General features: G+C 39.6%; 1 protein-coding gene across 3 annotated transcripts in view; it reads left to right on the top strand.

Moving 5' to 3' along the window:
- The window catches only part of MAATS1 (MYCBP associated and testis expressed 1), a 65737-nt gene that overhangs the window by 21478 nt on the left and 27538 nt on the right, over positions 1-16721 (top strand). For all 3 annotated transcript variants that reach the window (XR_004027581.1, XM_004091711.2, XM_030801944.1), the window contains exons 7-12: positions 1661-1838; positions 6641-6798; positions 9041-9223; positions 10138-10280; positions 14279-14395; positions 16160-16231. Coding sequence is in view for 2 of the 3 variants with exons in the window: in XM_004091711.2 (XP_004091759.2) it covers positions 1661-1838; positions 6641-6798; positions 9041-9223; positions 10138-10280; positions 14279-14395; positions 16160-16231 (851 nt within the window). In the remaining variant the exon portion in view is untranslated. The remainder of the gene's footprint in view (positions 1-1660; positions 1839-6640; positions 6799-9040; positions 9224-10137; positions 10281-14278; positions 14396-16159; positions 16232-16721) is intronic.

Below are 16721 nucleotides of genomic sequence, written 5' to 3'. Positions count from 1 at the left end.
GGTATTTTGTATACAGATTTATTTACTTCTGTATACATCTATAAAAGTAAAAAGATGAGCTGGTAGTATTACTCCTCACTAAATGCATCATTGTGACTGCCTCTGGGAAGGTGATCAGAATGAGGAAACAGAGTACAGAATTTTAGCCTTCTCTATAATACCCTAATTTTATTTTATTTTATTTTTATTTATTTAGTTTTTGAGATGGAGTTTTGCTCTGTCACCCAGGCTGGAGTGCAGTGGAGTGATCTCGGCTCACTGCAACCTCCGCCTCCCAGGTTCAAGCGATTCTTCTGCCTCAGCCTCCCAAGTAGCTGGGACTACAGGTGCCCACCACCACGCCTGGCTAACAATACCCTAATATTAAAAACAAGAGATAGTGAATTCATATGTCACTTATTTGCTTTTTAAAAGCATAAACATTACAAAAGATCTGAAATAAGACAAAAATCTTAGGCATGCCCTACTGTACGTGGTAGAAATATGACTTATTACTTATTTCCTTGGATTTTTCTGTATATATAGTTACATATATAACTATATATATATAAAATTATATATATATAAAAATATAGTTATATTTTTAAATGAAAATAAAACAAAGGTTGGCTTATTGTGGTTCAGTGATCAAACAGGAAACTTGTTCCAGCCTCCCTTTCCTTTACCTGCTTTTGCAAGGCCACATTTAGAGGTGCTAGGCACCTAAGCGTGCTGGCATCCTCAAAACTTGATCCAGGGAGGCATACATTGGTTTAGGTCTCAGCCAGTGTCTCGGAGCTGGTCAGGAGACATATCCAGTGGCCATATCCTCCTGCCTGACCTACAGGTATTGTGTCTTTGAATGCTTAAAGTTGGAGGTAAGAGATAGCCCTAAATTTTACATTCACTGTGGGGACAAAACCCAAAGATGGTGAATTCTCAGCTAGTGATTAGTGTCTTCATTTTCTGTTATTTTTTAAAAAAGTATTTGGCCAAGTGGCTTACACCTGTAATCCCAACACTTTGGGAGGCTGAGGCGGAAGAATTGCTTGAAACCAGGAGTTTGAGACCAGCCTGGGCAACATGGTGAAACCTTGTCTCTACAAAAAAATAAAAATAAATTAGCCAGGTGTGGTGGCACATGCCAGTAGTCCCAGCTACTTGAGAGGCTGAGGTGGGGGGATCATTTGTGCCCGGGAGGTCAAGGCCACAGTGAGCTGTAATCACACCTCTATACTCCAGCCTGGGCAACAGAGTGAGACCTTGACTCACAAAAAAGAAAAAAAAAGTATATATTTTTCACTTTTATCCAACAAATTCCCTACCCCATATTTTCCCCACCTCAGGGCTCTGAAAATATCTTGTATTTCAGTATATAAATTTGTTTATTACAGAGCATTCCAAGGTGTGATTATTCAGTAGTCACTTAATATTCTTCAAATGCATTCCAGCATCTTACATGCAACTAAAATGTCTTATGGCTCAATTACTAGCAAGAGGCAGTGGGGCACAGATAAAACAAGCTGTGAGGCACATCTAGAGGCTGTTCCCTAATGTCACGTTATCCTGTCATGGCCCTTGAATTTAGAGAAGAGGAAAGGAACTGACAGGGAGTTAATTATATACTGGGGGGTGCGTGGGTCGGCCCACTTGTTCCTAAGCTGTGCTGTTCATCCTGCAGGTCGGGGTCTCCCAGCAGGACAAGCTGAGGTGGAGATGATAGAAAGAGCCCGCGAGAAGCGTGCTTGGGAAGCCACTCTCCCCGCTCTGAGTGACACCTCCCAGTTTGAGAAGAGGAGGAAGATGATGAATGAAATGGAGAGGAAGGAGTGGGCCTTCAGAGAGCAGGAGATTGAAAAGTAGGTTCTCTACCACCCAGACAACTGTTCCTGCACTGGTGGGAATAATGTTAATACTTTATTATCTGCAAAGCATTCTCCCAAATGTATGGGTTGAAAAGCAATCCTCAACCTATAGAGATAGGAAATTGGGCATCCGGTTCTTTCAGGAGCAGTCATATGCTTCTGATGTGGTCCAGAAGCTCTGTATAATTTTCTCTCCAATAACATAAAAATGTAGAATGCCCTCTGTGTGTTTGAAGGAGCTCAGCATGGAACCCAGGTTTGAACAACTCCTGAAGGGCATCTCTGATTCTTCTTTTCCCTTTTCTCTTTAGTATCTATCTTAACCGTCACACAATCCCACTAATTTCTGCAAAGCACCTTTCAAACTGTCCCTTCATGTTCATTCCCAGTGCCGCTGTCCCAGTGCCTGGGCTTTCTTCATACCCCTTCAAACAGCCTTGGCACTAGTCCTAGCTCTTACTCACCCCCCACCCCCACCCAAGACACTGGGTTCACAGTCAGGATACCTTGCATTCTAGCTAGAGCTGATGGGGCATTTCCTAGTTAAAAGACAAATTATGGAATTCTTCCATTAAGAGAGGAGTATATAACAATATACATAAATAACAATATGCTGAGGTACTTGTGGTTGGGTTTTCAATTATTTTAACTGATATATTTTCAGTAATGGAGTTGTTGCTCATGTGGAAATGATAAGAGATTATGAGAACCAAAAAATTATAACTCTCTCGCAAGAACAAAGGAAGGGCATTTGCTGAGTTTGTCCTTTGTGCTAGGCTGCGCTGACGCACTTTATTGCTCATAGCAATGCTACCAAGGACCCTTACACACGAGAGAGGGACCCAGAGAGTTAGAGTCTCAGCTTGGTGCTGAATTTGGAACATGTTAAATTTTTTGCAACCCCTTCAGATTAAGCCTGAATCCAGGCTTTGTGACGTTTTGATAAAAGCTTGCAATTTAATAAAAAAGTAGGGTTTGGGGCAAAGTAGGTGTCAAATACCCAATCCTGTTGGCAGAAATTTAAATTTATTATTGTACTTTGGAAAAATATGTCTTTTCAAAAGGCATTAAAACTATTAAAAATGTATCTGACAGGTGCTGGAGAGGACGTGGAGAAATAGGAACACTTTTACACTGTGGATGGGACTGTAAACTAGTTCAACCATTGTGGAAGTCAGTGTGGCGATTCCTCAGGGATCTAGAACTAGAAATACCATTTGACCCAGCCATCCCATTACTGGGTATATACCCAAAGGACTGTAAATCATGCTGCTATAAAGACACATGCACACGTATGTTTATTGCGGCACTATTCACAATAGCAAAGACTTGGAACCAACCTAAATGTCCAAAAACGATAGTCTGGATTAAGAAAATGTGGCACATATACACCATGGAATACTATGCAGCCATAAAAAACGATGAGCTCATGTCCTTTGTAGGGACATGGATGAAACTGGAAACCATCATTCTCAGCAAACTATCGCAAGGACAAAAAACCAAACACCGCATGTTCTCACCCATAGGTGGGAATTGAACAATGAGAACACATGGACACAGGAAGGGGAACATCACACACCAGGGCCTGTCATGGGGTAGGGGGAAGGGGGAGGGATATTATTAGGAGATATACCTAATGTAAATGACGAGTTAATGGGTGCAGCACACCAACATGGCACATGGATACATATGTAACAAACCTGCAGATTGTGCACATGTACCCTAAAATTTAAAGTATAATAATAATAAAATTTAAAAAAAAGAAAAAATATATATGGAATTCATCACCAGCAGAACAAAAGGAAAAGAAGAGTGTCCTTTAAGCAAAAGGAAAATAATCAAAAAAAGAAACTTAGAGATATAGGGAAAAAAATATAGAGCAAGGGTAAAGGAAATGTATGGGTAAATATATGCAAATATTGACATTATAAAACGAAGGTATGCATGTGTTTTACAGAAGAATGGAAAAAAATGTTAGTCTATTAATTGAAAGGGGAATAAATAAAGTGTAAAAAAAAAATGTATCTGGCCAGAGCGAAGGCATCACCTGAGAAAGTGAGTACATTTGTTAAACTGAGGGCAATTTTAATACATGTATTTTGAGTCCCTTTTACATGCTAGACTCTGTGCTGTGAGTTGGGAAAATAGGGATGAATAAAAAACTGCTCTTCCTGACAGAGCTCCTTATGGTCCACTGGGGCAGGGGGAGCAGGGAAGGTGGACAAGGATGGGACAAAAGATCTTAGACCAACCCCTCTCAGGCTGTGTCTATCAGGTGATGTGCTGTTCTGTACAAAAAGTGCTTGGTGGAACCCAGGTGAAAGAACAGTTAGTTCTATTTAAGGTGGGTGATTTTAGAAAGAAAACTACTAAGAGGAGGTAGCTTCTGAGCTGGGTTTTGAAGCATAGGTAAGAAGCCATCAGGCAGATAGTAATATCAGAAGCTATCAGGTAGACCAATACTTGAGAGGTGTTGGTCTGAGATTTTTTGCACCATCTCCTTGCCCATCTTCCTGCCCCTTCCTGCCCCAGTGAACTATAAGGAGCTCTGTCAATAATATTGGATTGATGATGATAATGATGATGATGATGATGATGATGATGATGATTAGTGGACTATAAGGAGCTCTGTCAATATCAGATGATAATTGAACGGTAAGGAGCTCTGTCAATAATAATATGATAATGATGATGATGATGATGAGTGGACTATAAGGAGCTCTGTCTATGATATCAGATGGAGAAGAAGAAGATATCTATAGAGCATGGAACACTTATAGAGGGCTTACTATGTGCCAGATGATGTTCTGAGCATATAGATCTCAAAGTGTGGTCCACAGACCAGCAGCATCAACATTACCTTGGAACTTGGTAGCAATGCAGGTGATCAGGCCCCATCCCAGCACCTACTGAATCAGGGGTTGGGGCCCAGCAATCTGTATCAGAACCTGCCCTCCAGATTATGCTGCACTCTTAAATTTGAGACTATCGTTAGAGCACTTTGTGTATACATTAACTCACTTAATGCTCACAACAACTTCATGAAGAGGGTACTATTATTATCTCCACTTTACCATTGAAGAGATTGAGGTCAGTCGTGACATGGAAAATTGAACCTAGCATTTCTAACTCTAGAGAGAAAGGTGACTGGGGTGTGTGGCTTAGTTTTAAAAATGCCTACCTCTCCATACTCATTTGTCACTACACTCTCGCCCCTCTCAAGTGCATTCACTCTGAGAAGCCCTGCCAGTGTGACATCTTGCTGTCCCTCCAGTCCTTTTGAGTTGAACATTCAGCTTCCCCTGCTGAGGCCCTGCTTTTCCTTTGTCAATGTGGCAAATCCCAATCCTGAGTTAACAGCTCCTCTAAGGAAGGCTTCCCCACCTGTTCCCTCTTTTCCCCCTGCCCTATCCTTTCTTCTTCCACAAAGAGTTTTCACTCTTCTAGCCTGGTATGTATCTCCTTGTGCGGGAAATGTCGGTTCTTATGCCTATTCCAACAGAACAGTGCTTGTTGAGAGAAGGTGTTTTATCTTGTACATCATTGTTCCTGCCTGGCATGTGGTGGGCACTTAATAAATATTTGACAAATGAGTAAGTGAATAAATTCAGGTATGAATTTCTAAGCAGGAGTAAAATGTATGTTCAAATCTCTGTTTTAGGAAGGAAAACCTTGACAGCTGGGTGGAGCAAAGATTGGAAGGAGGACAGACTAGCAGCTAGGAGTCCAAGTTAGGAGTGAGATGACCAGGCGTGAGCTAGGGAATACAAGAAGCATTTCCGAGGAGAGATCCTTAGCAGCAGGAAGAAGGTGTAAGAGAGACAGACTTCTGGGGGAACAAATGAGTAGGGTTTTGTTTTGTTTTTTTTTTAATTGTCAGGGGGCAACTGGAGATTCAAATAGATGGAAATTCTGGTTCAGAAATATGTAAGCTGGGCTGGACGTGGTGGCTCACGCCTGTAATCCCAGCACTTTGGGAGGCCAAGGTGGGATCACTTGAGGCCAGGGGTTCGAGACCAGCCTGGCCAGTGTAGTGAAACTCCATCTCTACTAAAACTACAAAAATTAGCCAGGTGTGGTGGTGGGTGCCTGTAGTCCCAGCTACTCGGGAGTCTGAGGCATGAAAACCGCTTGAACCCAGGAGGCAGAGGCTGCAGTGAGCTTAGATCAGGCTACTGCACTCCAGCCTGGGCAACAGAGCGAGACTCTGTCTCAAAAAAAGAAAAAAAAAGAAAGAAAAAAGAAATATCTAAGCTGGAGGTACAGATAATAAAGTCATCTGTGCACTGTTGGATGCACATGAGCAAGGTAGCCCAAGGAGAACAAGTTGATGGTAGGGGGAAAGGAAACAAAGCTTTGTTGAGTACCTATTATATGCCAGGAACTGGCATTTTCACCTCACTCCTTAGGATAGCATGCCAGAGCTGCATTTCCTCTTCACTCCCCCTATTATGTAACCCTCCAGGAATACCACTCGACCTGGCACTGTGCACAAACCTCTTACTGTTCCTTAAGGCCCGTCTGCCTAGAGAGCCCTTCTTTTACCCCATCTGCCTGGCATACTCTTCTTCATCCTTGAGAACTACACCCATATATATTCCTATTATATAGAGAGTCTCTATTGAGTTGCCTCCCCCACGCCCTCAATTCATCTGTCGTACTTTTGCCAGAGTGGTCTTTTGACAATACATGAATATGATGCCAGCCCACAGAGAAGAGCCTGTCTGTAGCAGCTGTTCCCGTGCCCTCTGTTTGAGATGCCATATGCTTCTTTATGTTTTGTAATTTACTTGAAGACTGCAGGAGATTCGCCTGGAAGTTCTAAAAGAGCTGTTGAGGAAGCGTGAAGAGAATCAGAATGAAGTGAATATGAAGCACTTGAATGCCCGGTGGTCTAAACTGCAGGAGGCAAAAGAGGCAAAAATGGCAAAAATTCAGCGCACACATGTATCAAGTAATGGTGTAGTATGAACAATGAAGACAGTGGAAAAGTGGGCTTTGCTTTGGATCTTTGACCAAACCTGACTTAACTATGATATAATTCTGTTTTGGTCCTGGGAATCACATAGGTAAGGGCTGAGAGATGAGTTATTTCTTAAAGGTAGAAGAGTGGAGGAAATTCCCTTACTAAGAAAATCAAGTGATGGTGTCCTAACAGGTAGTCGAGTTACTGAGATAATGTGTGTGTGTGTGTGTGTGTGTGTATGTGTGTGTGTGTGTGTGTGTCTGTATGTGTGTGTGGTGGGATAGGTGTTGGGTTCCCCATATTCATGGTCCACAGCCGTGGATAAAGAGCCCTGTTTCTTACCCTTTCTTCATTTTGCCCTTAAAGGAGACATTTTAGACATCCTTTTTCCTAATCACCTTGCTACGAGAAATTTTAATACTGCAGATATAACATACGTATGTTTATGTACTATATGTATATCTGTACTTTATACATGAAAAGAGGAAGTATATGGTTTATTATTTTTATTCAGTGCAAGATTAAGAATGACTGAATTAAAGATTCAAGTTAAATTTGTATTTGAAAAATTTAAGGCCAAGAGAGGTAGCTCACACCTGTAATCCCAGCACTTTGGGAGGCTGAGGTGGGAGGATTGCTTAAGGCTAGAAGTTCAAGACCAGCCTGAGCAACATAGTGAGACCCATCTCTACAAATTTTTTTTTTTTTTTTTTTTTTTTTTTTTTTTTTTTTTTTTTTTTTTTGAGACGGAGTTTCGCTCTGTCGCCCAGGCTGGAGTGCAGTGGCGCAATCTCGGCTCACTGCAAGCTCCGCCTCCTGGGTTCACACCATTCTCCTGCCTCAGCCTCTCCGAGTAGCTGGGACTACAGGCGCCTGCCACCACGCCCGGCTAATTTTTTTGTATTTTTAGTAGAGATGGGGTTTCACCGTGGTCTCGATCTCCTGACCTCGTGATCCGCCCACCTCGGCCTCCCAAAGTGCTGGGATTACAAGCGTGAGCCACAAATTCTTTTTAAAAACTTAGCCTGATGTAATGGTACACATCTGTAGTCATAGCTACTTGGAGGCTGAGGTGGGAGGATGGCTTGAGCCCAGGAGCCCAAGGCTACAGTGAGTTATGATAGCACCACTGCACTCCAGCCTGGGTGACAGAGACCTTGTCTCAAAATAAATAAATAAATAAATAGTATCAATTACATGTGCAGACTATTTATATATGTACTCATTCACAATATAATCACATTAAAAAATTATTCAAAACTTATTTTTCCAACAAAAACAAAACAATCACAAAAACAAATTATTGCTTAAAATTATGTTTAGTGAACTTAAATTTAAAATTTTTCTTTTTGAGGAAAGAGCACTTAACTGCTAGATATTTATTTAGATACAATCAACATTTTTTTCAGTACTTGGTATAACTAATGATAGATCTGGCTAATTTTTGTAGGTGAATAATAAAATTTAAATCATTTTTACTTAATTTTAAAACCCAAGTCACACCCAGAAGTGCTGAGGATCAAATATAAACAACATCCCCAAGACAGCAGTGGCACACAGGCCCCCTCTTGCAGCATGACGTCATGATCTTGTGATAAGATTTTTACCCCTGTTGAAAGCCCACAATGCAGAGCTGCCAAAAGGGCTTGGGTCTGTAATGGGATTTGAGAGAAAAGGAGCACAGGAGGTGGCGAGCATGACTCTTTAGATGAGTATACTCCTGATGTGCACAGTTGAGCCTTTCCCTCTGACTGCCAAACAATTCAGAAAGCTGTAAGCTGAGACAGTCTTTGGTTTATTTTGGTGTTAACCAAGATGAACCTGTAGTCTTTGCTTTTGATTATTCTTGTAGGAGAGAATAACTCCCTAGTTCCCCACTGAACATGTATTTTCCAGTTGCTTTGAGTTTCATTCATTTAACAAACTTTTACTGAATACCTCTTCTTGGCCTGGAGCTTGAAATGCAGTTATAAAACATTTTTGACGAGTACCGATTGAGGACACTAGCTGATTCTGCTTCTGTCACTCCTGCCTGTCTCATAACAATCTGGGCCACACAGATGGCAGACCTCTGTTTTTAACGTTACATTCTGGCTGTCGTGAGTCATCATGAAATTCATTCATTTCAATAGCTTCTCTGTGAATAACACTAGCATTGGCTTACTCTTCTGCATTTGTATAATTCAGAACAATATTTTAGAGATAGTCATGGAGGTATGTTTTATTTCAGCAATCAGAAAACTTGTAGGAAAAAGAAAGAATGTAGAAGGGAAGTTGGAGAGAAGAAATATCATCAAGGATTATTCTGATTATGCATCACAGGTCTATGGGCCTCTGTCTCGTCTTGGGTGTTTCCCAGACAACAACTCAGAGGACTTTGTAGTAAAAAACTACTATCTCAACACCTATGAAGGTAAGCAATTTACATAATTAGAAATCCAGTATAAGAAGGTTGTCTCAGAAATATGATTAAGTATATAAAATGTAGAAATTTAGATTAAAAGCTAAGCAATAAAAATATTTGCAATAAACACTGATGAACAGGTTTAACATTATTAATGCGAGTTCATACGAACCAATAAAAACTACTAAGACCCAAATAAATAAATGGACACACTATAGAACAGTTCAGCAAGGACCAAATTCAATTAGCTAGTAAATGTTAAAAAATGTTTAATGTCACTAATAATCAAAAGTTACTTAACAATCAAATTGGGAAAAGTTTTATTCCAGGTTTATGAAGCCAACAAGAAATATGTATAATGAAATCAACCCTTTATAAAGAAATGTCAAAAAACTAGTGGGCAAGAGGATGGAGACCCAGGTGATAAGTTCATGGAGAGGCTATACCTCTTATGAAGTTCAAAAGAGGCTTATTTAGTTATTTAATTTCACTGACAAATTGAAGTATCACATGGCCAAGATCATGAGTTGCTGGTTACAATGCTGAACTTGTAGCTCTGGCTGGCCGTCTCCAGAGCAAAATGTAATAAATTGGTGAACGTCTACTTTAGAAGGGTGACACCACATATCATAGAATCATTAATTTTCTGTTGATTATTATTGTGGAATTGCTACTTTTTTGTAGGGCAATATTTTCACTTTAGAATGCATTTCTCATTGTACAGTCTAAGTCACTGACAACATGAGTTAATTATATGGAAATGTGCTATTACATTTCAGGGACACTTCATTCTATTATATGAGATACACCCTCTCAACAATTCTAATGAAACTGCTTGGCAAACAGCTACAAGGTTAACAATATACCTTAAAAATAATAAACGTAAGCACTGGATACTAAAAACATGTGCTTCCTTCCCATAGGATTAGTGGAACTTGAGTCATGTCTCCCAGATTTTGTGACACAACCCCGAATCAGAGCTCCAAAACCTAAAGTCATTACCACCAAAGCTGGTTTTCTGAAGAGGGCAGCAAGGTTGGACTATGAGTTGGCAGAGGTTCATAAGGTATAATCATTATCTGGAGGACAAAATGCTTCTAGTGTGATTTTTGCAGATAAATGCTACACTCCAAAAATTGCAGCAATGTCCAGTGGGTCAAACAGACCTACATTCTCTGCTCTGCACTTTTCTGAGGTTGCCCATGCTGTGCTGAACCAATGTGTATTTCCTCTCATTTCACACTTCAGGAGACTTCTTGGAGATTTTTCTCCCCATTTGCAGAAGTCATATTACTTTCTGAAAGCGTTTTCCACTTGGATCTCTATATAAAATTTGACACTATACTAAGGTGTAGCAAGTTTCTATTGTTGGTGTTAATAGCTGTAATAGGCCCGATTTTCTCCCTTTTGTGTTCATGTGATTAGGGCATATGAGGAAAAAGAGTCATGTTCAACTCCTTTCTCATCTAGTTAAAGCTCTAAAGGCTCTAGTTAAAGCCTTCACCAAGACCCACAGCACATCATCCACCAGCTGGGCTTTCCCTTTTGGTAGCTAGACTATAGGTATACAGAATCTGTGGTTTATGCTGGTGGTGCTCATTCTTTCCTGTGCATCAGAATCTCATGGAGGACTTGTTAAGACACATGCAGCTGGGCCCCATCCCCAAAGTTTCTGATTCAGTAGGTCTGAGTTGGGGCTGGAGCATTTGCCTTTTTTATAAGTTTCCCGGTGATGCTGCTGCTGCTGGTCCAGGAACCACACCTCAAGGCCCACTGTTTTATGATACACTCTCATCACTGGCCCATGCATGTGTGTTTGTTCAGTTGATTTTAGTAGTTAATAAAAATTGATGGGAACCTCTCCTCAAAACAGGACCTTAACAGTAATTTATGTATATCGAGGTGGTTCTTTCCCACTTTATCCCCACATCCCCATCTCCTTTTACCCATCATTCTCTCACTTTCTGTTAAGATGTTTTATAGATTCTTTTTATTAGGTTATGGAAGTTCCCTTCTATTCTTAATTTACTAAAGCCTTTGATCATGTGTTTATGTTGAATTTTATCAAATGTTTATCTCTATCACACAATTTTTATATATTTTTTTAATTATTGTAGAAACATTTATAATCGTTTACAAAAATTAATCTATCCTTGCATACCTGGGATGAACCTGCCTTGGTCAAAGCATACAGCTTATTTTCAATACCTTGTTGGATTTGATTTACTCATATGTTGATGAGGATTTTGCTTCTACATTCATGAGTGAAATGACCTTCTTGTTTTCCTTTCTCATTTTGACTGTGTATGGGGTTGGTGTTATAATTACACAGGTCTCCTGAAATAAACTGGGGAATATTCCTTCCTTTTTCTTTTTTGAGAAGAGTTTAAATAAGATTGGGATGATTTGTTCCTTCAGTTTGTAGAATATGCATATAAAATTATCTGGGACTAATGTTTTCTTCATAGGAAAAATTTTAACCACTACTTCAATTTCTTTACAACTTATAGAACTCTTCTGCATTATTTTTGGTAAATTATTTTTTTTTATAAATTCCATTTCACCTACCTTTTCAATTTTTTTTGGCATATGATTGTTGATAGTATTGTTTTATAATCTTTTAAATGTTTGTTTTATCTTATTCTTGTCTACTTTTTTCACTTACAATATTGTTTATTTATGCCTTAACTCTTTTCCTTAATCAAGTTTACTGAAGGCTTGCTTATTTTCTTAGTATTTATGTTTCCAAACAATGAACTTTTGATTTTGTTGATTTTCTGTATTATGTGTTTTTTAACCACATTAATTTCTACTCCTATATTTATTCTATATTTCTTTCTACCTTTTTAGGGTTTGTTTCACAGGTCTTTTCTTAAATTGCACATGTAGCTCACCAGTTTCAGGCATTCATCTGTTTTATATAAGTATTTTAGGTTAAACATTTCCTTCAAAATACTGACTTTCAGTACATTTCATTAGTTTTGATATGTAGTATTTGTCATTCTTAATTTCTAATATCAAAAAAACCATTATGATTTTTTAATCTGTGAGTATTTAATAGTGTGTTTTAAAATTTCCAAATATGCAGGAATTTTAACTCATTTTCTCATTAACCTCTAACTCAATTGCACTGTGATCAGAGGTCATAGTCTGTGTGATACCTATCCTTTGAAATTTCATGAAGCTTGCTTTGTGGACCAGTATATGATTATACATGTAAAATAATAAAAGTACATCTTCAAATAACACTATGCCACTTCATGGGTAGAACAGGCACCTTAGAGCAGATTACTCCCAACTCCTTCTTCCCATCCCTGTGATATTCCTGTCATTCATTTCACTCATCCAAGTGCTATAATCAGCCAATACGTTTTTACTTTTATTGATTTAGCTAACAGTTACCTTTTAGATCAATTAAAAATAAGAAAAACAATATATTTTATTTATTCCTTCTCTTCTGCTCTTCTTATACTTATATCGATCTAAGTTTTTGATCTAGAGCATTTTTCTCCTGCCTGAAGAACTTTTTTTTTTATCATTTCTTGCAGGGAAGATCTGCTGGCCATGAATTCCTTCAGTTTTTGTTTGCCCCTTTATTTTGGGGGAGCGGGGGGAATCTAATTCGCACACAATAAAATCACCCTTTAAAAATATATAATTCAGTAGTTTTTAGCATATTTACAAGTCTGTGCAACCATCACCACTATCTAATTCCAGAATATTTTCGTCATCCCCAAAACAAACCTCATGCCTAATAGTGCTCACTTCCAATTCCCCCTTCCCCTCAACCCCTGGCAACTACTATTCTACTTTCTTTCTATTGTTTTCTTTCTTTCTTTCTTTCTTTCTTTCTTTCTTTCTTTCTTTCTTTCTTTCTTTCCTTCTTTCTTCCTTTCCTTCCTTCCTTCCTTCCTTCCTTCCTTCCTTCCTTCCTTCCTTCCTTCTTCTCTTTTCTTTTCTTTTTTTGAGGCGGAATCTCATTCTGTCACCCAGGCTGGAGGGCAGTGGCACGATCTCGCCTCACTGCAGGCTCCGCCTCCCAGGTTGACGCCATTCTCCTGCCTCAGCCTCCTGAGTAGCTGGGACTACAGGCGCCTGCCACCACGCCCAGCTAATTTTTTTTTTTTTTTTTTTTTTGTATTTTTAGTAGAGACAGGGTTTCACCATGTTAGCCAGGATGGTCTCGATCTCCCGACCTCGTGATCCGCCCGCCTCGGCTTCCCAAAGTGCTGGGATTACAGGCGTGAGCCACCGCGCCCAGCCTGTTCTACTTTCTTTTTATGGATTTCACGTACATGGAATTCTGGACATTTCATATATGTGGAATCATGCAGTATATGGCCTTTTGCATGTGGCTTCTTTCACTTAGCATAGTGTTTTTAAGGTTCATCCAGGTTTTAACACATCTCAGTACTTCATTCTTTTTTTATGATTGTATAACATTCCATTGTGTGGATATACCACATTTTATTTATCTACTCATCATTTGATGAATAAACCAAGAATATAACCATGTTTAGTCAGTGGTTAACTTTTCTTTTTTTTTTTTTTTTTTTGAGATGGAGCTTTGCTCTCGTTGCCCAGGCTGGAGTGCAATGTCGCAATCTCGCTCACTGCAACTTCTGCCTCCCAGGTTCAGGTGATTCTCCTGCCTCAGCCTCCCGAGTGGCTGGGATTACAGGCATGCACCACCATGCCCGGCTAATTTTGTATTTTTAGTACAGATGGCGTTTCTCTATGTTGGTCGTCAGGCTGGTCGGTTAACATATTTTTAGGAACATCGTAGCACCTCTTGGGAGATACACTCATTCTTGTGTTTCTCAAGCTGACCTAGCGTCACCATAGGGAATATTAATATTCTGATTAATATTTATATCTGTGACCTAGATCTGGTAATGAAGGAAAATATAGGGTACAATATACATTATTTAGGTGATGAGTATGCTAAAAGCCTAGATTTCACCATTATGTAATATATTCATGTAAAAAACTGCACTTTTACCCCTTAAATTTATGCAAATTTTTGTTAAAAAAAAGAGATTATATTAATTGGCATTATTTCAGGCACTGTTGGATAAGAAGAATAAAGTTCTTGAAGCAAAGAAACCCCCTCGCTTCCTTCAAAGAAACCCAATACCTCAACCTCGGCTTCCAACTCCAACCTTGGAAATGACGTCCAATGTAAGTTGGAAACTTTTTGGTTGAAATGCTAAATTCAATATCGTTGTCAGCTTATTCTTAGGATAGTTTAGCTTAAAGCAAATCTAATTTAGCAGTGTTAGTTTCCCAAGCTCTGACTTAAATATTGTCTTTATTCTTATGTATCAAACATCAGACACACAAAAACAAATGAGATGAAATGAAATCTAAACCCAGTCCTTTTCAAAAATAAAAACACAATTTAAAAAATCTTTCCATGAAAAATCAGCATCAGAAGGTAGTGTTCATGTATATGAAATAGCAAAAGAAGATTGAGTGATGATCAGCTACCATAGCTATCTTCCCACATGGAGAGATGGCTGGTGACTGTTGGAGTCGAAGAGGAACGAAATGCCAGAGGTGTCATCAAGACGGGCTTGCTTCTGGGATGGGAATGACTCAAAGGGCCCTGCCCAGGGCCACGTCTCACCAGACTCAATTTGAACAAGGTGTCAGAGTTGGTTAGGATTTAGAGGACTGACTCAGACTAGACAAATCCACAGGAAACTGTTAGAGATGCCGTGATGCAAATTTATTACTTTACAGAGAGAACTATAACTGCCCACTGGATCAGGCTGTTCCTCTTGGCTGCTCAGCACATTATCTCTCAGTATGGGACAGTCCTCACAAGAAGCCAGATTGTATTCAGAAGGCTGGTGTGTTTCTTGGCTGAGGGCAGGTGTTGGTGGGAGACCACACTAATACCTGTTACTACCTCTGATGAGTGGCTCCTGCAGAGGGACCAGAAACTCCCACCAGCCAGCGGGGATGTGCTGCTGGACAACATTCTCTTTTCTAGACTTTGTGCAGGCCTTTGGTTGACACATTGTCTTTTTTTTTTTTTTTTTTTTTTTTTTGAGACAGAATCTCGCTCTGTCACCCAGGCTGGAGTGCAGTGGTGCAACCTTGGCTCACTGCAACCTCTGCCTCCTGGGTTCAAGTGATTCTCCTGCCTCAGCCTCATGAGTAGCTGGGACTACAGGCATGTGTCACCATGCCCAGATAATTTTTGTAGTTTTAGTAGAGACCGGGTGTTGCCATGTTGGCCAGGCTGGTCTCAAACTCTTGACCTCAGGTGATCCACCTGCCCTGGCCTCCCAAAGTGCTAGGATTACAGGCATGAGCCACTGTGCCCAGCCTGACAGCACATTGTCTTTCATGTGTGTTAGTGTCATCGATTAGGCTGCTGTTTTCTTTTTACATTCAAAGAAATCTTAATTAGATTTCCAGACCCTGCGTTTTCTGCTTTGGACACAGAGTTTTTAAGATGATTTTTTATAGATGGCTAACCTTGTCTCTTATATTCTGATTTTATCAGTGTAGCTAAATTCTTGTGAGAAGTACCTTACTCTGACATAGACTAGCTGTATTTGTGTCTACTGATGATCAAACATGAAAAATCCTGTTGCAAAATGATGTTATAAGCAATACTTGTTGCTTTAAGAAATATTTTGCTGGAAAGGAATATAAGGAGATGAAAGTGGTTTCATTTCTAGGGATAGCATGGCAGGGAGTGAATTTTTTGCTTGTAATATGATTTGTTAATGATGAAAAATAATGAATTCTAATGTAAGTAACACTAAAATACTGTATGTTCAATAAGGGCAGGGACCACCTTTTATTTCTCTTTAAATCTTTTCGGCATCTAGCACAGTCTGTTTTGCTTGAAATAAGTCTTCAAAAGAATATTTGATGCTTGGACTGCTGCAGTTCGCAAGCTGCTTGGTTCTCCCTTTGTTCTTTTAGGAAGAAGAAGAAATAGAAATGGCTGTGATCTACCTTCAAAAGTTACTCCGGGGCAGAGTCGTTCAGAACATGGTGTGTAGGTCCAACCACTGGCCCTGCATTTCTCTTTTGAGAATAAATTTTTTAGAATGTATATGTGCTTGGTTCCTTGGAGTGAATTCCCTTTTGCACCCTGCTATCCTATTCAGCTAAACCCGAGTTGCCTACCCATTTCCTTCTGGTGACCCATTTCCTTCTAATGGCATCGTTTGTCCGGGTGAGTGGCACAGTGTCAAAGGGAGAGACAGGAAGGACCTACCTGCTATTTTCCATGGTTGTAACTAAGGCAGTATGAAACTCACTTCTTCCTTGGAATTGTTAAATCCATACATTTTCTCACCTGAATTTTGGCTATTTAAGCATTATCAACCAGGTGGATTCCCTAATTTTCCACAGTCATAATACAATTATTTGAGTTTGCATATGTCTGGCAATCCCTACATTATAAATGAAAGAGCTAAATAATAAACTATGGTTTTGAACCCTTACTATATGCCCACACTATTTATTCTTTGCTCTACAT

The sequence above is a fragment of the Nomascus leucogenys genome, chromosome 21 (assembly GCF_006542625.1).
Source record: "Nomascus leucogenys isolate Asia chromosome 21, Asia_NLE_v1, whole genome shotgun sequence".
NCBI lineage: Eukaryota > Metazoa > Chordata > Mammalia > Primates > Hylobatidae > Nomascus > Nomascus leucogenys.
Note: the sequence above shows the minus strand (reverse complement) of the source record. Positions and strands in the feature narration are given on the sequence as shown.